The following is a 24,296-nucleotide window of genomic DNA, read 5'->3' on the forward strand; positions in this document are numbered from 1 at the left end:
TGATTTGATGTAAGATAGTTTATAAAATTAAAAAAAAATAAATATATCCATTGCAGTTAAATAACGATACATTCAAACGGGACTTCCTGTTTCGTAGTCGTATTCTGTCCGTAACATTCTGAAATCATAATACAAATTTTCGTGTATATAATATACATAATGATAATTATTAATATTAAAATATTCAAGCACACCAGTCAAATTACAAATATTCAATCACATAAGTACTATTTTTTTTTCACTTGTGTAATGCTGCATGGGTACCAAAAGTAGGTAGGTAGGTACGTAAATGTCCCCAGGCCCAGGGCCCCTCACATTGTAACTAAAAATTTTTTATAGCATATATTTAGCATGTAGTCAGCATATTTTTGAATGGTAACTTTAGTAACTTTCGTGCTTTTAATTTAGGCGTGATGTCAACAATTAGACGAGGGGCTGTAAACACGTGTCTCCAACCGTCACTTAGGTACCTACATATCAATATTTTTTTCTAAATCAATAGAGTTATTTGGCATGTAAGTATAGAATGCATAATGTTGATACACTCGATAATTAAATATTTTCTAGGTTATTAGGTATAATATACATTATTTAGTTTTTGAAGTTTCCACGTATGAAATTTGAATATAGGTACTGCAAAATGTTGAATGAAAAAGCTTTTATAATATTTAATTTGTTTGGTTTTTTTGAATTATTATGTTGGGAATAAAAAATAATAATTTATTTAAAAGTTGGAACATAAAGTGATGATTTAAATATAAGAAATTTGTTTGGCGCATTTCTATGTCATATTTTGTTAATGTTTTTTCATTTTACATCAGGTAATTGAAGTTATTTCCAAAACCGTTTGATAGTTTTATAAAGTCAAGTCATATTTTGAAGACTTTTATTTCATAATGCCATAATCTTTTAATTCCTATTCCCTATATAATAACAATTATAGATAGGTACATATATGACATATTATATCGTAATATGCGAAAATACGACATCATCAATATAATAATTATTAACGATTTCATCACGTAATTTATTACTTGTTTCGCATCTTGCGCCGTAATATCCAGTTCCCGCGCATCTACATTTATATCCCGGTTCTTGCGAAGTTTGAACGCACACTCCGTTATGATTACACGGACCTTGTGCACAGAAATCGAATCGACGACCTGAATAAATATGAGAAAATTTCGTTATGAGACGGATACATCGATTTGTCTTAACTCTTATAAATCCAGGCTCAATCGTGTATAGGTATTATATTATAATATAGAAATTATATTTTAAGGGTATCTACTAGCCTAATTTTTTTTTTACTTATTATCTACCGCTTTATTACAATTTAATACAGGGTTCCTGATACATTGTTACAATAGCAGTTGAAAAATATTAAAAATACATAAGCACAATTTTTTTTTATAAGCATTTGACGTTAAAATCTTGTTAAAATTTATCAAATTTAAAATTGAATAATTATTTTGTAGTTAAAAATTTATAAAATGTTCAACTTTTATATCTAAGGATTGAAAATTTAAAACAAGAATCCACGTAAATATTTAATTCTGTTACCAAAAATTCTAAGAAATACATAAGCACAGTTTATTTTTATAGTAATCTTAAGTTTAAATTTGGACGAAATTACATATTAAAAAACCTGGAATAACTATTTTAGTTATTTTGTTGTGATTGTATAATAATATTATTCGTGGGTATAACTTGAAACTTTTAAAGTATAGGTACCTACTATTATATATTTATGATAGTATCACGGTTTGTTGTTGATGTATAACGCGTTATAAGTACCTAATGGATATTGTGATATGATTAATTTGGAATTTATTATTAATACCTATTATAGGTCAATTTTTTTTAATACTATAGATAAGTATACTTATAATAGGTATGTCTAATACCTAGACTGACAAACCGTCTCCGCTCAGAATCGTTTTTCTTATACAGTGATATTATATCATTGAATTCAAATTTAATATACTATCCATTATACAGTGACCCACTTGTAACCTACTGTGCAGCAGAGCGACATCCACTTACCCACCTTTTTAAATATTGTTCTATGGTAATAAATTACATGGGCAGGTATGTATAAACTTTTTTTCGTCTCTATTCAATCAGTACATTTTTTTAAAAGCATATAGATATATTATAAACACTGAACATTTTTATGATTTATTGAATTCAAAATTTAGTGGTAGGAGTGTAGGTCGTAAGACGTAGGTACAGTACATATAGTTATAGTTTTCAGATTTAATTTTGAACATAGGACTTAAAGTCTTAAAACCTATATAGACTAAATATAATTTTTGAACGCTTGTTTCCAGAAACGATTTCAAGGTACCTAGCCTTGGGAGGAGGGTTAATAGAAAATTATGTAAAAAAATATTTGGGAAAACGTAAACGTAGTTTTTAAAATAATGAGCGTCTTCCGTGAATCACACGGATTAGGTGTATTAGCATAATAGAATACTGTGATGCTCAAATATTAGAGATTATACAACCTTTTAGAGCTTTGTAGCATTCCTCGTAGTTACTGTATCTGTACTCGGAATAGCAACCTTTGCCGCAAAGGCATTGGCCTTCTTGTATTCGGCAGCCCTGTCTACTCTGGTCACAACTTTCGAACACGGGTATAACTGAAATCAAACATATTTTGTATAAATTATATACCTTCCTACATAATAGTTGTATTTATAACTCAATGTCTCAGTGGCGTAACTAGTTGGTAGGTACCATTTTGTAAGATGTGATGATGTGACACATCCAGTTTCGACACAAGGATTATAAAAAAATACAAAATTATAAATTTCATATAGATATATTATAATTTATCACTGCAAACGATCACTATAATATATAATAATAGTTGATACCTATAGATCTGTAAAATAATCTATACCTACACGGTGATGAGTATTGTATCAGTGGCGGCGTAACTACGGGATGAGATGTGGTTAAAATATCCATCCCCCCCCCCCTTCAAAACCTATATTAATTTCTGTGTTAACTTGTTTTAGTGAACTTTGTTAATTTTGATACCTATGAATGTATGATACATAATAATGATTAAAAATGTGTACGAAATACATATTATTATAAAATAAAGTAAATATGTATGAATTATAATTTATAATACGATTCTAACATCATAGGTAAAACATAAATTAAAATTAACATTTATGTTTTACCTATGATGCTATTGCTAGGTTTTTGTGATTATAAGAGCAGTATATATTATCAGATAGGCAATCTACTTAGAGTAGATCGCGGACCCGCGTAGTGCGTACTTACAGTGGCGTGGCAAACGGTAATTTCAAAGGCAATATCCTCTGAGATTTTTCTTAAATTGAGTGGTGGGTGGTAGCCGGTGGGTCCCCTAGTAAATGTAATATGATAAATATTGATAATATACTCAATAGGTAGTCAATAACGATCTGAAATATAATTAGTTATATTATATTATAATTGCATTATTATGCATTAATACTTGGGATATTTGTAACTTGCCTCTGGAAAATTCGTCCCTGGCTGAATTGCATTTACTGCTGAGAGTTACATCCAAAAGGATTTGAATAATCATAATTTTTTAAAGGGTTGTCATTTTTTAAGGGCAATGAAGACAATGAAGTGCACAGGGTCAGCTAGTATATATATATTTAGATATAGAATATTATAATAAGGAACAATATTATAGCGGAGTGAATATTTCAAAGATCGATCGCTGCAATAGGTATTTACGGAAATACCAAGAATAAGAGGGTGCCGTCAACCCCACGCTAGACGGGCAGAGAAACAGCAGATGTACAATGTACATGTTCCATAATGTCTCTGAAAACCATATATTTAGATATACGAATACACCATAGCTGCAGACAGTCTACACGTGACATTTACATAATATAATATTATTTATCCTGCGCAGCTGTTTTGGGCGATTTAATTCTCCCACATCGTCGTTGCCACAGTTCAGTCGTAAATTGCATCGACGACTGTGCTGCGCATGCGATGCGTGACGATGCGCAGACAGTTAGCGAACTTCGAATTATATAATATGCGTATATAGTGCCGTTAAATGACATAATAATATATAACTAATGTTACGGGCAGTGCCGGATCTAAGTCTCCCGGGGCTCGGGGTAGGTACTTCGAGGCAAGTGATGCTCACGCTGTACCTACACCTTCCACATGTTGCGTTTCCAAGGGTGTGCAGTAAACATTTGGTCTTCCCTATTATACGTATTATGAAAAAAAATTGCTCGCTTTATTATGTTATTATTTACACATAACTATGTAGAGCCCCCGACACGGCTACATTCCCGGTGAATCCGAAACTGATTATTTAGGATACCACTTGGCAATTCGAGAAATTCGTATCATGAGTTCACGACAACACTGCAGTTGTAACTGTGCATACTGTACCTATAGTGTATATATAGGTTAGGCTAACCTAACCACGGTGAATAAAATTTCAAATACAAAATCGCCGAGTATGATATATTTATAAATACCTACCTATATGGCTATATACTATATGATTCAGTGGCGGTCAAATGATTTTGCCATGGGGCAGGGGAAGGTGGGTGATTTTTTGACATGCATTTGATCATTAAAAATATAATTTATAATTTATATTATTATTAACAGCCAACATGTATCGAAAATAATAGGTCATGGGGGATGGTATCGACTATCGGGGGGAGCACCACACCCCCACCCGTTTGACCATCACTACTATTAATATTATATTTGATAGATAGATAAAATCGTAGGTAAGAAAAATCTATTTATAAAAATAATCGTAATGATGGTGGTCGCGGTTGAACAGTTGACAGTGAATTATTGTTTTAATAAAATATTAAATAATACGACAACGATAAATGGAATAAATCGACAAATAAAAAACGAAACAAGTAGGTAGGTATAGCCGTACAGGTAATCATAATTCGTTGTTAGTTTCCTCAGATATTGAGAAAAATTAATGTGTGACTGTGTGACTGTGTGTAGTGGCATTACCAGGATTATGAAAGGGGGAGGGGTTTAAGTATAAATTAAAGTAAGTTTTTTTTACAGTTTTCAACTTTCGTATATCAACAATACATTTATTAGAAAAGAAGGCTATACAACTGGCTGTGTCGAAGCCAGAAGGTATAATACTATGAATTTATGCGCTGTATTATTTAGAACATTTTTAGAACGTTTAAGACCCGCGTCATGTGTTTACATTTGAATAATTTCATAACATTCTGTGATGTTGAATTATGCATATTTTGTTTTTACCTAGCCGAACTCACTCTTGAGTCAAATCAATAAATTAATATAATTTAAGTATTTCAGTATAGTACAGTACTACCTATATTACTATACAATAATAGAATAGCGTTGGTTTATTGTGTTACGACTTACGAATTACGACAGTGCACGCACGACATAACGGCGTGAAATATGTTTAATATTTAACAAAAATAACAGAAACATAATATCGTAACTTATAACATTGCAATAATATTATGTAGGTACCTATCTATCGGCTATATCTACCTATCTTATCAAATTTAAAGTAGGTAATAAATAATAATTAATTATTGTTTTTATTATAGAAAATACCTACCAATGAACAACGGACCGATATTATTATAATTACACGTAAGTGCGTACCTAACTGTATGTAGATTACGAAAATTTTACTTTTTAATATTTCTGTTATTATATCTATTCTAATGTCAATAAAATGTTTTGTGCGTATTTGAGTGTAAGTACGTCATAACATATTATTATACCAACATATAGTACAGGTATTAATAGTACTAGGTATATCGTAGGTATATGTTAGGTCGCACAAAATATATGGGTTATAGCCTTATAGGTAGGTACGAATTATTTCAAAATCAATATATTAATAATTATATTTAGACAAATAATAATTAATAGTTAATACCTACTGTAATGACTAATGAGTAATAATATCTAATTAATATGGAATTCTTTCAGCTTTCAAGTTACAAACACACAAACCAGGCGATTATATTTTAAGCATCATTCGGTGAATAATAAATAATATGATTAATTGCTGATTAATATTTATTGAATTTAGAAAAAAGAAAATTAAAAAAAATTGTTAAAAAATCAATTGCAGTACTTTATTAATACTATACAATATGCAACAATAGTTTTAATTAGGTATATTATGAATTCGAAAGTTATGATCACGCGAATGCCTAATAATTAATATGAAGTACACTAGACTTATAAGACATTAAGCACACGAATATTTGCTTTAGAAAATAGAAATACATTAAGAAACAGGGCACAGGCGTTCATGTAAAAGTTTATGAATTTATAACCGTGCTAGGTGATCTACATTTAAAGCATGATAATAACCACTAACTGTGCAATAGGTATACCTACGAACTGCAGCTGAAGAACACACGTAATATATATAAGTTTTTATAGGTTGCAATATAATAATATATATTATATAAGTACTAATGTACTATTTAGGTAGTCACATTATTTGCTGCAACATAGGCGTAAGGGGGCTGCAGCCCATAAGCGCAAATTGAGGGGGATTGTGGGGGGGGGGGGGTAAGCCCACCAAACTTAGCCGTAGCTCCGCCAAAAAAACATAGGACATACAATTTTAAAATGCTATATTGAAATGGTCTGCTAGCCTTTAATATATTCAGCCCCCCCTCCCCAAGTCAAAAGTTGAAATTGCGCCTATGCTGCAGCCGACGAAAAAAAGTGACTTTTAGACCAATAAGCTAGACAAAACTGGAAGAATTTGGTTTGACAGATCTTAATTTTGAAAACGGATTATGATTGATCAACAAGTTTACTAGGGAATAATCGAGGCGATTTTGAATATTTTTTTTTCAGCTTTGGCCTTTGATATCCAAGAATAAAAATATTGAAAAAATAATTTATTTTTGTATTTATACTATTCATTATGACACTAACAGTAATTGGAATATTGATAATCGCCTCGATAATTCCCTAGTAGACATAGGCGCAAATAGGGGGGGCTTTAGGGACCAAGCCCCCAAAAATGTCCATAGCGCTCCCAAACATTTCCTACATTTTGTTTTAAGCTTATTCAATATTATCAAAGTAAGGCCCTATTAGCCCTATAAGCCCCCCCCCCCAAATCTCAAACGCTATTTGCGCCTATGCTAGTAGACTTGTGGAACAATCATAATCCGTTTTAAAAATTGAAATCTGTCAAACCAAATTCTTCCATCAATTTTGTCTAGCTTATTGGTCTAGAAGTCACTTTTTTTCATTGACTGGAGCCCCCTCCAGCCCTTTCAGCTGGTACTTAATAGGTACACTGAGTATAGTTTTATAAGTTTTTATAAATAATATTCAAGTATATTAAATCTATAATAGAACAAACAATAAAATACCCATAATACACAATTACCAATTGGCGCAAATCACAGGGGTGCTAATGGGACTATAGAATTATCACTGTACAGTGTATATATTATAATATAACTTTAAAAAAAAAACTTTAATTGATTTGCATAACTTGTTATAATTATGGCCGTGCAATAAAAACCTTAAAATTAATTTAAAAACTCAACAATTTCAGTTTAAAATGCATTATATATAAGTCCTAAAAGATTAACTAAAATTTCAAAATATGAAACGTATAAATATCTATCAAACTGTATTAAGAATAAAATCAATATTTTTAATTATTTTTAACCAATTAAAAAAATATATAAGACAAGAATTAAAAATCATTGATACAATGTGTTTTATAAAAATAACATTTTTAAAAATATTTGTACAAAATATCATGAAAATTTAAAAATAATGAAAAATTTACCAATAAAGGCTAAAAAACACCTAAAATTCAAAAATTCATAAAATAAATAAAGATTATAAATTGAATTCGTTTGTACCAAATTCAAACTTTGTATTAAGAAATTAGAAAGTTATGTTTTACAATAAGCTAAAGAGAATGCATTTTATTACAAACTCACAGTATTATACAATATTGATTTAAATCTTTAATTTATTTTATGTTATTAATAGAGATATCAAATGTAGTGGATGAAAGGAGGAGTATCAATATATGAGAAGTGTGAGGGGCATGCCCCTCACGGCTTTGCTTCTTCTAAAATGTCTTGGTAGCTTAAGCCCCTCTAATATTTTTGGGTGATTTGCGCTTATGTGAGTTACCCAAATAATAGTAATAATCACCACGACGACGTTGGGTCTCTCGACGACGTGAAAGTGCCCAATCATAGGCGCGACTGGAACCAAATTATTTTCGGAGGACGATTGTAGATTGTTTATGTAGCATTCATAATATTTTCTTTATTAATCTGAGTGAACATTTCCCCTGCACCTATCTACTAAGTTTGTATGATTATAAGTGCTTTAGGTATATAATAAATATATATGTATATAATACATTGCATATATATACAAATTAATAAATAAACTATATACAAGTACATGTATACATTATACTTATTAATTTAATCAACAAATTTAAATTATATTTTAAATATTTTGTCATTCTTTATTAAATTTACAAATTACAACAAATATGCCTTTTGAGATTATTACAAATAGATAATATCAAAATTCAAGAAACTCTCTTGCAGCTTACTATCGTTTTTTAATCAATTTTTTTGACTTGTTGTCCAGTTATATTTGGATGTGCTATGTAAATATTTGGGGGGACTTGTAGCCACCCCAAGTCCCCACCTATAGTTGCGCCCATGAACATGTTACCAATTATGTGCGCATGGGTGCGTGATTGTATGTATTTATGACGTGTACTTACTCGTGGTGATCAGTAATAGTGGCAGGATCATCGGCGTAGCGTAGTCCATGGTCGTCCGCGGTTAAATTGTATCCTCGATGTTTCGTGTCTGAGGAGGCTCTCCTCGAGTCTTGGGCGACGACGACGACGACAATGGCAACGACAAAGACTCAATATTATAGGACTCGCGATCAGCTGGCGTTAACGATCAACTAGTGTATAATATACGTCGGACAAATGTTGAACACATGTGCACAAACTGGAAATAGACGACGATGAGGACGAAATGCAACCATATTTTAATCGTCCCCGCACTATTGTAGCGCACACGCACGCACGCCCACCCGGTGATCGCGGTACATTTTATGGTTTATAATATTATATATTATATATATATATATATATACACCATATGCATCAGACCGTGATTTCTATTTTATGTATTTGGTTTTTATCTCAATTTAACAACGTGATATTGGAACACATTATTGTTGGCTCCGTGCAGTGGTTTATCGTTTCAAGTTAAATTTACTTCCGGTGTTGTATGCGATGTATATGTTCATGTATACATATTATACGTACGTTATAACATTATAATATGCATGCTGCTGTCACTGAACTCTGCCGTTGCCGCTGCAATATATGTATATAAACAGCGATAGTGTATTGATGGACTGCGGCGGTGGCGTGCTGTAAATACACGTTATAATATTATATACAGAGTTATTAAACATGCGATTCGTCCGATTAAAAATGCATACATATTTTTAGTTTTTAGGTTTACAGTAATTATTATATAATGTGTGATACATCAAATTAATTAATGGTACTTCATATTTATAAAATGGTAGGTACCTATTAACAACGCATCTATAGTCGAAACTCAAATATTCATTCTATGCGCATACATCTGCGTATTGTAATAATTGCAGACTCTGCTTAGCTCCTCTGTGATCGATGATACGTGATACCTACGTGTATACGGTATGTCGGTACATATCCTCAAAAGATAAATAGTCACATGGCTTAAGATTTGCAGGTGTGTTAGGAAGTCGGTTGCAAAGCATTGGATAATGATTAATTTTGAATAACCCTAGCTGTATATAATGTGGTAGATATATACAGCCATACAGGCGATTGTTTTTACCACGGTTCCTGTATATTTTGGAATTTTCTTTTTTTTTCGGAAAATTTAAAGCGTAGGTACCTATTGCTTGTGCATAATATCTAAAGTGTTGCGTCGTCGTTTCCTTCATCGTCGTGCACTCCGTGCGGTCATCGATCGGTTCAGAAACCACTGAAAATATATTATAATCACTACCGATTCATTATATGTTGACTATAATATTACGATCTTAAAAAGAATGAATAGTTTTTACTTGTTACAGTGTTACCTGATTAAAATGGTTTATAAACAAGCGGTGAGTGGTCCAACGCCACAACATAAATTCCGCGGGGTTTTCATCATTTAAACTTTAATTTTTAACTATTTTAAGAAGTTTTTCTCACTTTTTGGTCTCAATTTAAAATGTTTTACTACCCAACCGAAAATTATTTGAGCTTAAATTAAAAACATAAGATATGTTGGCACGTTACCAATTATTGCCGTTATATTACCGAAATAGATGTAGTGGATATCTCGACAAACATACCTATTATGAGGGTTAAATGTGAAAATTGAGGACAAATAGCGTACTCACGAATGAAAGAAATATTGACAGCCGTTTTATATTAAAAAAAAAAAATTCAAATACAGTTAAAATAATGAGGAAATATGTACTGGTAATGAGTATCATGTACCGATGCTGAAAGAATCGTCCTGTATAAAGTTACTAAATAATTAATATAAATACATATTATTATATCACGTTTTACACGTGTATAAATGTATGATATTATAGCTATATAGGTAGTGGGTAAAAGGTATTTATGTGAATATATATATGTATACATAAGAATATTATGTGACATTTTGTAGTTGATCGATTATTTTATTATAACCAATATGTTCGTTGCATACCTATGACCTACATTGGCTATATTCTATATTTATGCAGATTATGCGTTAATAAACATTATGACTTCGCTGCTTTAATTAAGAGTTAAATTTAGATCGCTTAAGTTTTAAAAAAGTAGTCAATTAGCTATAATATATCATTATATTATTAATTATATAGACATCCAGGTATTCATATAGGTAAATGTAAACAGGTAATAATTATCCACGTATAAAAATTACAGCCTGCAGCTATATATGTATAGGGTGGTATAAATTCTCGAGATTATATTTTGAGTTAAAATACCGAAAATCACAAACATATAGGTACCTATATGAGAATTGATATTCGACAAAATGATGCTTACGTAGAAACTAAATAGGTATTGTGATATATTTTAATGAGCAATATAAATATTTTAATTTTTAATTTGTAAAAGTGATGTACAATCTGTATCAGTTGACGCAATAAGAATATAGGCTAAGATTAGAAAAACATGAATATACAATTTTTATGAAAGAAACCACACAGTGATGATACTTCAAATATTTATGTTATTTTTGTTATAAAAATTACTGCGTTGTTGACAGTATTAGGAGGTATATACCTAATTGTTGAGCTATATACATTTAACTTTTTATAGTTGAAACACATATACACACCATGCAAAAATAATATATTTTAATAAGTTAGGTTTAGTTAACGAGTTCAAATCAGAATTTTCATTATAAATTACCGATGAAAATAATAACGTAAATCAAAGTGATGAAAAATTATAATCAATTTTTTTAAATCTAATCATAATATATTATAATTATACCTGCTTACAATAGAGTATTCACGTATATAATATTATCATTTATATATTGTTTATAGATATGGCTTTCTGTGTAATATACAAAATAGACGCATTAGTTGTTAAATTTGTGGTTTACTGATAAATTAAATAGAAAAACGAATATAGTTCAACGCCCAATGTTAGCGTTATTAACACTAATATGCGTCAACTAGTCTACAATATTATAATAAGGTGAATAATTGGTGTAAAACATTTAGTTTTTTGCTGAATAATATTATAATTGTCTTTTCTTACAACCAGTTGAGATAAATGCAATATTTGTTAAAACTTTCGAATAAAATAACAAAACCTTCCTTATTGTTATGTTTATAGGTTAAATATTAGTTACATATTAGAATATTAATATATCAGCCTACTCTATAGGATACGCTCTTATCGATCATTTGTTATCTCTGCAGCAGCAGTCCATCGTACGCACTTTAATATATTATAGACAGTTTAATTTTTGTGTGATTAAAGAACCAATAGCATTCCAGCAGGACTTAGGTCAACTTTAGTGTTAAATAATTGTGACCTATGATAATAATTACAAACTAAAATACGAGAATATTATCTGTATTCGTTATTCTGTGGTAAAGGTGTTGAGTATTTACTAACCAAAAATACATAAGCACAAAATATACTATGTAGCAATACTAATGTAAGACGATATTCCATTTTATGGTTAAATATCTCTATCATTGATAAACTATAATAAGTTAAAAATTATTTTTATAACTAATATATTTTTATAATTTATAATACATTTTTAAATCAATATTTCTGGATGACTCTGCAGGTGCTGCAGTATCGTGACAGCTTAGCGAAAGTCTGTACAAGATTATTTGAATCATAGCGATTAATTGTTATGAAATATAAGTGAATCAATAAATTACACTAATAAATATTCTTGTTAACAAAAATTCACGGTATTTCAAAATCAAATCGACAAAAAATTTTAAAGACTACGTCTACAACCCTATGCATTTTTATTAAGCTCGCCCCTGGATGATTAGGTACGTCAACTGACATTCTAAAAGGATTTAAGAAAACCGTTTGGGAATAGTTAGAAATGTTTGCGCGAATAAAAAGTAGAAATCAGCGATTACGAACACGTAAGTACTTGACTAAAATAATAATCGTGGGCGAATGTGAAATAATCGCAGTATATTATATTAAATAAAATATTCACAGTAATAACAAAGTACTAATATAGTTTTCGGACAGATAATCAAATTGTCACCCATTGTACCTATTATATAAAGTATTTTAGATGAGTTAGACTTCCAGCTGGCTCTATGACAAACTTTACAACAAACGTTATTATAGTTGTTTTCCTCGTGTAGATCACTAAGCCTTCGATATTTAAAATGTAAAAGGTCAATACTTATAATCAGTACCTACTTCCTCGAGTTTTATTATAAAATTAAAATTAAATTATATTAAGTATTTAAAAATAATTAAACTTGTGATATCAAGATCAGACTGGACAGGTCCAGTGGAGAAATGTGGATGATAGCGGACTGAAAAATATACAAATTATCAAGGCTGGGCCACTTAATGATATTTTTTTAACTCAGTTAAGTATTTTTTTCAATTAAATTAAAAATTAAGTTAATACTTAATGTATATTTTTAATACACCAATTAAGTTTATATCTATCAAAGTATCTATATAAGTACCTATTTAAGTACTATATATATTATTATGTATGTATAATTTAAAACCTGTGGGGCTGTATCATTTTAGAATTCTATTCATATTTCACGGTAGGTTCATTTAAAAATAAATATTGTGTGTAAATGTGTTATTTATTGTTTAACACATTTTATTACTAAAAAAAAATAATTACTCAAAAATTTAAAACTTATAAAAAAAAGACCATATTATTTCTATGTATATAAGTGGTGAATATATTATATTATATAATATATATACAAAATTTGTATTTTACAACTAGGTTATTCTAAATATCTATTACATTTTAATAACAGCGCAAACTGTATGAATTATGGTTTTTACGTATTTATAGGTAATACACTATTTTTTTTTTTATATTAACACCAGTATTAGGTAGATTGGTATTTTTGAAATAAAATTATAATATAAAATATAATGTATAAATCAAAATGGTCACAATTCACGATTACCGCACAATACTAATTTATAATAATGTAGGTATTCAATATTAATAAATAATAAGTAATAAGTAATATCTAATGAGTAGGTACCTACTAAGAAGGTATTATGAATCGGAGCTTCGTGGGCTAGTTTCTATTGATGTTTTTATACGTGCGACTAAATTAATATTATGTTACCCCTATATTATTATTAATTAGTACCTAATTAATAAAACATTCGTTTTTATTTATAAAAATATGTAGAACATTTTTCGTAAATGTATCTTTTTTTCTAATACAATTGTCTATATTCTACGAACTTATAACTTATACAAATTATATTTGGATAATATGAAAATTCAGTACTAACTTAATTGTAAATATTATAAATAATATAAGTTGATTTTAAGTTAACGTAAATACAAATGAGTTAAGTTAAAGTTAAGTTAATTAAAACAGCGAACTAGTAAGTTAAGTAAATGAGTTCAAAATAACTTAACTTTTAATCTATTAACTCGGTAATGCCCAGCCTTGCAAATTATTGCTCACCCTGGTCACGGTAATCATATTATTCTTTTACTAAATTGTATTATTTTACTAATTCTCTTTTTAAATCACTTACACGTGTTCCACTTGAATTATTCAAAGAACATAATATTCCATCATCAATTCAACCATCAAAATAGCTATTTTTAATGCGCATGCCACATTCCTGCTACAGTGTTAAATTTATACTTGATTTTGGTAAGTTTTAACTTTTAAAGTAATTAAGCGTATGGGTACTCGGAGCCTCAGCGTGACTGTTCTTACACATTTTACTTATAATCAATAAAAATGTTTAATAATTAAATCAACTTAGTAGTAAATAATGACAATACAATGTACCTATATACCTATACTTTTGATGTATCACAAAATTCTATGTCATTTTTACCATATCCTTTACAGTCCCAGCATTGGCATCACCATTCGAGTAGATTTTCCCAATAACATTTAGGCATTATAGTTATAATAATATAGGTAAGAGCGCGTTCAATAAAAATAATTTAGGCTAGTTATGCGTAGGTACACGAAAACAATAACTGGTAGACACCCTGTTCCGGACTGTATACCTATATTATAATGATACAATTCTCTATTATACATAGGTATCTATATCGAATTGATGAGGTCAAGAATTTTTTTTAGCAAACAGTTGTTTTATTTAATTATTATATTCTAATCTATATTATGATCTCCACAGTGATCTCATGAAATTACCACTAATTCACAATACTCTCGCAAAGCCCGCAATAATAATTGCAAAATATAATATATTCTAGGTAAATATATATATATTTTATGTATATTATTATCTAACAATAGTGATGTAAGCTTCACGGAAAAAGCGCTTTTTATTTTTCATTACCGTGTATAGGTTCTCATTACCACGGTAACGCATGTGACCGGTGCGTGTATAATATATAGGTACTATACGAAGTGATGATTTTATTATTTTAGATAAGTAGGTACACACTTGATTTCTCAACAAATATCAAAGTTCTCGGAAATTTTTTTTCACATACTTACTTTAAATTCATTAAAACAAAATCTTCGAAAATAAATGACATTTTAAAATATTTTTATTTCTTAAGTTTTTTTTCTTGCAAATGGCAGCATAATATATTGTCATATTGATAACTCATTGAATGAGTATTAAGTTATTACCTATTTGTAAGTTATAACTTTATAACTAGATGTATATTCGTTTAGTGTTGATGGTGACGGTAATGACAATTAATAATGGCAAGGGTAGGTTCTAACTTCTAGAATTATCCTCAGTACCTACATGATAAGTTCTTAAATTATATATTTTTCAAAACCTATAGCAGAATAGCTTCATGATTAAAGGGTGCGTCGTAGACATGACATTTAGGTAATCATAAGAATCCGTAAATTGATATTATAATTTATAATAATATTGATATAGGTAGGTAGGTAATTAATTTCTTAAACAATTAGTCTTATGCAAGTTTCCTCATCACCTTTGCAAATAATACTTCATAGTGAATATTGAATGTCGTTTACAAGCATGAGGTATCAACCATGGCGCGTTTTTTTATTGTGATTTTATTGTGGTTAACGGAGGGTTATTCGTTAATACCTAATCCGTACATAATATAAAGCGTAAATTTTATGCATAATTTCACCACCAAGTAATTTACTGTTAATGATAATCAATTTAGTCGATACGTTTTTTTTATGTAGGACTGTAGGTACCAATATAGTACCATTGATTATACCTATTACCTAAACACTATAGGTACCTATTAGTATTTGTAGTAAATGCCAACACCTATCAATATCAGATTGTGTAGGTATGTGATTTCCCATGGTCGAATTGCACATAATGGATTTCAATGATTTTGATATAAATTTTAGCGATAATGGTGGATTTGTGGGGTTAAGTTTTAACTCAATGGAAAATACCATTACCAAAACATTAATTATTTAAATTATTAAACACACACACGGTACCTAGTAATTGTTTATTTAGAATGGCATTTAATAATGTTGAATTTTTCTACCAATGTTAATAATTTTGTCACTGGAGTATCTTTTCTCCGTAAATAAATAAATAATTAAGTTACACGTGTCCTTATTTAAGAACTATAGGTACTTACACGTCTTTTATAACATTTTCTATTGAAATATGAATTTCTTAATACTAACATGGATATTTCTGAAGAATTTAACTGAAATAATAAACCTAAATAATAAATATTTAAAATGTAATACAAGATTCATCATAAGTTTGTCTACCTTTATCAAATTTAAAATGTCATACAGTAAAACTTCCGTTAACGCCTTAACGGTCACCTCTATAGGATGGTCACCTCTAAATAGCGGTCATTATTTACAGTCCCTTTGGTGACCGTTAGATGGAAGTTCTACTGTAATTATTTTCTAGTTAAAATATTTAGAAAATGTTCAAAATTTATATCTAAGGATTGAAAATTTAAATCAAGGTTCCACGTAAATAGGTTATATTATATAAATTGCTCTATTCACAATAATATCATCAAATATACTTAGTAATATCATAGGCTGACTGACCGTCTCCGCTCAGAATCGTTTTTCTTATACAATGATATTATATCACTGAATACAAATTTAATACCATCCATTATACAGTGACTCACTTGTAAGCTACTGTACAGCAGAGCGACACCCACTTGCTCACCTACTGTACAGCAGAGTGACATCCACTTGCCCACCTTTTTTTTATTTGCAGATAGCACAGATGAAAAAAAAAAATATTCATCAAACGAACACGATTTAATATCAATTATAATGGATCATCAAGCAATTATGAAGTAAGAGTTAATTTAATTATTTTTATACAAATATTATCATAAAATGTCGTAACAATACAATTGTAAAATTAATCATAATTAACTAAATATGCATGAAAATATTTATTACCCGAGTTTACGCCCTGCGAATAGTATGATGTGTATGGAGACAAAACGCATATTTTATTTTATACAATACGAACTTAGACTAAAGTCTCAAGAAATAGTCTAAAGAATCAAAGTTTGATGATATTAACAACCTTGACAAATGTAATATTATTTAGTTATTTATTAATACACGTCGCATACACCACTTATACGTCAACGATAACCGCATTATTTAGGTGCAGCTAACCCTTTTTTAGTTTGTTAAATTTTTAAAAACTTCGTCTATTGTTTAAATGTGTAGGTCAATCGTTAATAATACACAAATGCATAGGTGCTGTAAAAATGTATAATTAAAATTGTAGTTGCATAATTATTATGCTATACTTTTGTACAGGACATGGGTAATACTGAGAATCCAAGGTAAAATGACACAGGATAGTTTAAATATATAATATTATAATGTCATGACAATAATTATTTTAAAATTTTAAATATTTATCCATCATGCATAAATAAGTCAAGGATATACCAATAAATAAATTATGTGTTTTCTATTGGTTCCTTATAGTTCATTTAATACAAACGACGGACCACTCGGTACTCAAAAGAACGACGTGCAAGTAGACAGTTTACACTTACCTATCTTTGTACGTATTTTACGTTTCTCTTATAAAACTTCAATATATATTTTTATTTATGTACCTAGGTAATATACAATATATTAACATACATTTGAAGACGTTAAAAGTCTCATAAGCTATATCAAATTTTTTAAACCATAATATCTAAGTTGTTTGAAAATTTTAAAAATACATATTTGATCACCTGCTTGAGTCTATATAGGTTCTTAGGTCCTAGACAATATATTGTTTTATGCACGACTACAACTGTATATACCTATGTAAAACAAGGATACCATTGGCATAACTTAATTTATTTTAAAGGTTTGTTTGGGCACAACTAATGTGCCATGTCTAATATTTACGAAAATTAAATATTTAATGTGATGCTTAGTGTTTTATATTATATGTTTGCCAACAGATGACCGTCAGAAGATATACATTACAATAATATTATATATTAAGTATACCAATTTTAAAATTCTGCATCAGTCATAATAATATTATCACGATGGACATTTGGAACGAAAACAACCACGTCTTCAACATTAGATTGGCAAAGCTTATAGGATTGTTTCAAATATTAAACCCTGGATCCATTAAATTTCTTGGCCGAAATGTGTACCACATTGTAGTGGCAATCAATATGCTTTTTGTGTGTATCGTCGCGATGGTCTTCTTCGCTAGTGGTGTGTACTATTGGTCGGACGGTGTTCTTGTAGGCGTAGATTATGGTTGGAAAGGAATAACCGCGTTGTTCCTGACGTACAAAATGTGGAAAGTCGTCTACCACTCTAACGACATATGGGACTGCTTAACGATCACGCGGTACGATTTTACATCGCAAAACCTCCGGGACAGACAAATTTTAGATCGTTGGCGAGAACGTTCGGTGTGGATCACGAACACGATGGCCATTGCGTATTTGATGTCACTGGTGATTTTACTGAGCGGTTCTCTGATGTTCCGTCACGATACATTGACGGTCAAAAATCACGACGGTTCGGTCGGCAATTACCGACAGAACATAATGAATTTGTATTTCATAGTAACTGACGAAACGTACAACGCGCACTACAAAACGTTTTACTTCATCGAGATGTTGTTCACCGTCGGCGGGGGAACATTGTTCACCGCATTCGATGTTCTTCTTGTGACACTGTGCCTGGCCATATCCTGCCAGTTTCAAGTGGTTAACGCTAAGTTCGAGTCTGTCGGATATAAATCGCTCTGTGACTCTCGTACCAAAATTTCTGGTGAGTATATGGCCTGTCTGGTATATAAGTATAATAAGTGAACCCTTCCGTATATTGTATATTAAAACACATAGGTACACTCTTATAAATGTAAAGTAATCATCGATAGGTAGGTAGTAGGTATTCATGACTGGTCTATTAGGTACCTCATTTTTTAAACATGTACCATGGAAAATCAATACACTTATTTAATTTATGTAAGTACATATAGTTTTGATCTGTATTGAAATGGTTCACTCAACACATCGACGCCATACACCCGCTATTTGAGGGGTTTATAATATAGTATTTTATCTGTATCTTAAATAAAATTTACTGTTGTTATCTTTATTTCTATCGAAAGAGGGTAAGTGGATGTCGCTTAACTATATTATAGTAAGTTACAAGTGGGTCACTGTATAATGGATTGTATTAAATTTGAATTCAATGATATCATATCATTGTATACGAAAAATGATTCTGAGCGTAGACGGTTTGTCAGTCAGGATATTTTATATTGTTATTATATTTTATTATAGCCTGTAAGTTGAATTAATAATTACAACAAAATAACTAAAATCGTTATTTTTATTCGTTTCTATGGTGGTAAACAAAGCATTAGAAATTAAAATTCTATTTTTAGCGTTTTTTTGGAATTTGTCAGCGGTTTTTCCAGTGGAATTAAATAACTATTGAAAAAATCGAAAAATTACCTCCCTAAAGTACCATCTTAATCCAATTTGCTAAAAGATAAGGTACTATATGTTGAAATCCAAGCACTCCTTCTGGTAGAAATTTTTTGTACAGATATATATAAAAAACAAAATAATAAACACCATTGTAAAACTACTAGATCCCTCGATCCGCTCAGAATCTAAAACAAAAACAAAATGAAGTTGTACGAATAAATAATATGGATTGTCTTTAAGTTATAAAAAAGATATAACACCACAACACACATACATTTCTTCTGTACCTATGGTAAAAATGTGGTAAATCTACTGTGGAATACTGTCTTCTTTATATGTTAATTGTCCCGTTAAAAACCTTTTTTGTGGATAAATTTCGGATGATGTTGCCAAATTTCAGTACGAAACTTCAAAATAGACTCAATTAATTAATTTACTTGTAGATAACAAAGATGAAAAACAAAATATATCGAACGAACACGATTTAATATATGACGAATTAATATCAATTATAAAGGATCATCAAGAAGTTATAAAGTAAGAGCTAAATTTATTATTTTTATTTTTATATTTAACTAGATCTCCCGCCCAGCGTTGCCTATGCCAAAGATTTGTATTTTTTTTTTTTATACATTTCTTTGTAAAATAATGTTCATAACAAAATATTTGAGATAATCCTATTATAATACCTAGCAATATAATGTGACAGGGTTGTCATAATATATAAAGAAACTGAGAAAAAATGAAGTATGAACTACGTTTTAGCTATACCTGGATACAGGGATTTAAAATTTAAATAACGAACTACTAACATTAAACACTCTTTAAAGTTAGGTCTTAGTTACCCTTTTCCCCACACCTTGACCCTTTTCGACACACCTAGACCCTTTTTGCCACACCTTACCTTAATTAACCTTAATACAAATATGTAGGTACCTACTTTAAAAATAAATAATTTTTCCAAACCTCTTTAGGAGTAACGTAATATAAGTCTACTAAAATTGTATATTTTAATGGCATTAATAAATACCATTATTCAAAAAAATTTAAATATTGTTTGACTTTATTTTATTCACCTAAAAGGATGACAGATTTTCTGGTAACATTTTATTATATACTTTATTATAACTTTTACGTCTTTATTCAAGGCTGTATGGAGGTGAGAGAACAATCCCTAGGGAGTAGAAGTCCTCGGTTTGGCTAATTTATAGAGCACGCACGCATTGACAGGAAAAAGAGTTGACAATTATTTTACATTATCACCTATGTAGATTGCAATAATCAGAACTACTACAGTAATTTATTTTATTTACTATACCACAATCAGTAGGTACCTACTCAGTATATTAGAGATACCTAATGATGTTTATGAAGTATGATCTTAAATATTTTTTTCTTTCAATTGGAGATAAGTAAGAAATAACAATTTTTGGTTAGACTTAAGCAACCCTCCCAAATGCGTATTTTAATATTTTTTTTCAAATCATTTATGCACATAATTAACTCCTCAAAATCCCACATATACATATACGCCTGGTGGCTAGTATATACTAATATACTACGATGATATTTAGACTCGTATTTAGACACCTATTACGCTATATTATATTGAGATGGATAGGCGGTTAGGGACATAGGGTGATTCCAAAATATTACCATTGGGTGCCTTAATACAGCTCTGTCATTTTATTTTTCAGGAAATATTATGAATTATTAACTATATTCAAACGATTAATGTTGTTGCATGTTTTTTATTCGTCAATATCGCTCATCGTAATTTGGTTTATCTTCATAATGGTAAAAAAATACGTACTTATCATAAAATGTTTTATAAAATATTTAATAAAAATAAAATATTAAAATTACACTTATGCAATAATTTATAAACACGTTCTTTTAATTATTCTTGTTGATAAAATCAATAAAATATATCGTTAAAGTATATTATTATGATTAATCGTTTCCAATTTTCCATTGTTCGTGATTGCTTATAAAATAAATATAATATTACATTTTAGTACACGTATGTTTAGTATACCTATTTAGTATTTAAAATTAATTATGAACTCATTTGTGGATATAAACTTATTGCAAATTTAATGATTTTAGAGTTTCACCACCGAGGATAGATTTTTTGCTTGGGAAGTTACAACAATGAAAATAATTTGCTTAATTCCTTCATTTTCGTTTCATTTATACATGACATGTTCTTTATTTGACAATTTACACAAACAAGTAATTTTAAATTCATTATTTTTTTGGTACCTATTATATAATTATATATTTATTATTTATTGATAAAAAATGAATGATTTTTATGATATTGAACAAAATTTTTTAAAATTTACTTACTGAATGCTGAATACCTAATTCTATTAAATATAAAGATTGTTTTTAAATATTAAAATATTTAAGTACCTATATGCTTAAAAATAAATAAATATTAATATGATGGTCCCTGGTTAAAAAAAAGTTTTGCCATCATCCCTATACTAATTTACTATGATACAAAAAAAATGTACCTGTTGAAAATGGGTGCCATACATTTTAACTCCGGGGGTGCAAATGTCTAAATACGGCCCAGTACACTTCGCCTTATTGTACGCAGTTATCATAGAGGTATCAAATAAAATATTACTTAACATTTTTTAATAAATTAATGCCTAAGATAATTTTTTTTCTTTATATATAATAATCATTAATAAAGATAGTTTTTTTTATTATATTTTAAGAATATCTCAAATTCTCGACCCATAAAGGTTGGGAAACACAGATATAACATTATGTACCTATTAATACCTATGTTATATATGGTTTGGTTAATACAAATATGAAACATTATGTTCTTACGTTTATCAAAGTGGGCAGACATCATATTGTGTAAAGTATTACACTCTGTCTACTCTCCAAAAAAATATATATATAAATACCTACAAGCTAAAGAAAATTTATTGGATTCAACTACCTAATTATAAGTCCCTGTTTGAAAAGTTTTTTTATTAATATCGTTTATATTTTGGCTATTCTTATTTAGAAAGATTCAATCATATTCGCATTGTACAGCAGTAACTGGACCGAAATGAATATGAAGTGTAAAAAGTTGATATTATTGACAATGAAAATGAATAATGCTAACCAAAAAAAGTTAAAATTTACAAGGACAAAAATTGTAAACTTGGAATTGTTTTATAATGTGAGTACTACTATAAATTACCAATTAATTTTTCTATTAGTAATATGGGGAAAATATATGGGTAATGGGTATGATGAAAAACCTTGTACCTAATACATTTTCATTTTTTATTAAATTTATTTTTCCTATAACAAAAAAAAAAATTACATATTTCTATAAATAATTTTTATTTTGTATTTGTACCTATAATTAATACGTTGAATTTTTATTCAGTAGGTGTAGTTAATTATAGTATAACTTTAAGCGTTATATTCCATGTTATCCCCATAAATATTTTTGAATTTGTACCTACAACAAAATGACAAATTGTTTGTAGAATAATCATTATATTTTAATGTTTGGTTACCTTTTAAAGTTTTATAAAAAAAATCGTGGTAATTAAACTATGAGTCGTAAAATAAAAACAATTAACGAATATTTGTGGTTTTGGTCCTATTTACGCATTACAAAAAAAGACAAGGGGACGGAGTGGCCGAGCGGACTAAGGTGTCGGTTGCGACGCACACCAACGTCGGTTCGATACCTTGGCCATAGGCGGCATTTTTCTTCAGAAAAGCCACGGTTACCGGAGAACAAGTGCCGCCATCCCCCACCCAGGCATGGCAGATACCTACGGGTACTTGAATCAAAAATTCTGCCAAAAAAACAAACACACACGTGTTCCTCCCCCTACCAACAAAAACCTACAAACAAAACAAAAATAGCTAATAGCCTTATAGTTGCCCGGCTCAAGCTCAATAAAAAAAAAAAAAAGACATTTTGTAGAAAATATATATAAATTTTTATTTTATTTTTATTTCAGATAATCCGTAGTTGTTACAATGTTGTGTGGTTTTTAATAAACTATATAAAAGTAAAGTATGAATTATAATTTATTGTTGATCATGATTTATTTATTTAGTTAAGTTGTACGTTGATTGCACTATGATTTGATTATCGTCCAAACAAATGTAAATTCTAGGCATACATACTTAAATATTAACAATTAACATAGTTAATAGATTAAATACATATAGGTGCGGGCTGTGGATGATAATTGTTTTCTGTATAAAGAGAACAATTAGAATCGTTCTGTTTTTTTGTTTATAGAAACTTATTAAACTATGATGTATTATGTATTTTGTGTGTACTTATATAATATATTATATACATATATTTGCAAAAAGGTACATTTGAATTAATAATTATATATTATTGAATATTATACATTGGTATTTTGGTTTTGATTTCTCTCAATTTATCCTTTATTATAATAAAATAACAATTAGGTAAGTATATCTACAAAAGGACATTTTTTTTAAAAATAATATTATGATAACATTTTTATTTTTTATTAACATTAAATAAAATGGAATATCAACGAGTTAATT

General features: G+C 29.2%; 2 protein-coding genes across 3 annotated transcripts; one reads left to right on the plus strand and one right to left on the minus strand.

The window, feature by feature from the left end:
• On the minus strand, positions 1 to 9,249 carry ACYPI31162 (uncharacterized LOC100569781). The gene is made up of 4 exons (NM_001246126.1): positions 8,813 to 9,249; positions 2,514 to 2,648; positions 1,038 to 1,166; positions 1 to 118 (listed from the first exon to the last, which is right to left on the minus strand). The coding sequence occupies exons 1-4, from the start codon at positions 8,859 to 8,861 to the stop codon at positions 57 to 59; spliced, it is 375 nt and encodes a 124-aa protein (NP_001233055.1). The 5' UTR covers positions 8,862 to 9,249; the 3' UTR covers positions 1 to 56.
• An 8,846-nt stretch (positions 9,250 to 18,095) lies between these two features.
• LOC115034286 lies at positions 18,096 to 24,054 on the plus strand. 2 transcript variants are annotated; one of them, XM_029490662.1, is made up of 4 exons: positions 18,096 to 19,065; positions 20,177 to 20,270; positions 22,768 to 22,926; positions 23,729 to 24,054. In XM_029490662.1, the coding sequence occupies exons 1-3, from the start codon at positions 18,321 to 18,323 to the stop codon at positions 22,814 to 22,816; spliced, it is 888 nt and encodes a 295-aa protein (XP_029346522.1). In that variant the 5' UTR covers positions 18,096 to 18,320; the 3' UTR covers positions 22,817 to 22,926; positions 23,729 to 24,054. The 2 variants fall into 2 exon arrangements, with proteins under 2 accessions (XP_029346522.1, XP_029346523.1); XM_029490663.1 differs by lacking the exon at positions 20,177 to 20,270.
• Positions 24,055 to 24,296: the final 242 nt, after the last annotated feature.

The sequence above is a fragment of the Acyrthosiphon pisum genome, chromosome A2, assembly GCF_005508785.2.
Source record: "Acyrthosiphon pisum isolate AL4f chromosome A2, pea_aphid_22Mar2018_4r6ur, whole genome shotgun sequence".
NCBI classification, from domain to species: domain Eukaryota; kingdom Metazoa; phylum Arthropoda; class Insecta; order Hemiptera; family Aphididae; genus Acyrthosiphon; species Acyrthosiphon pisum.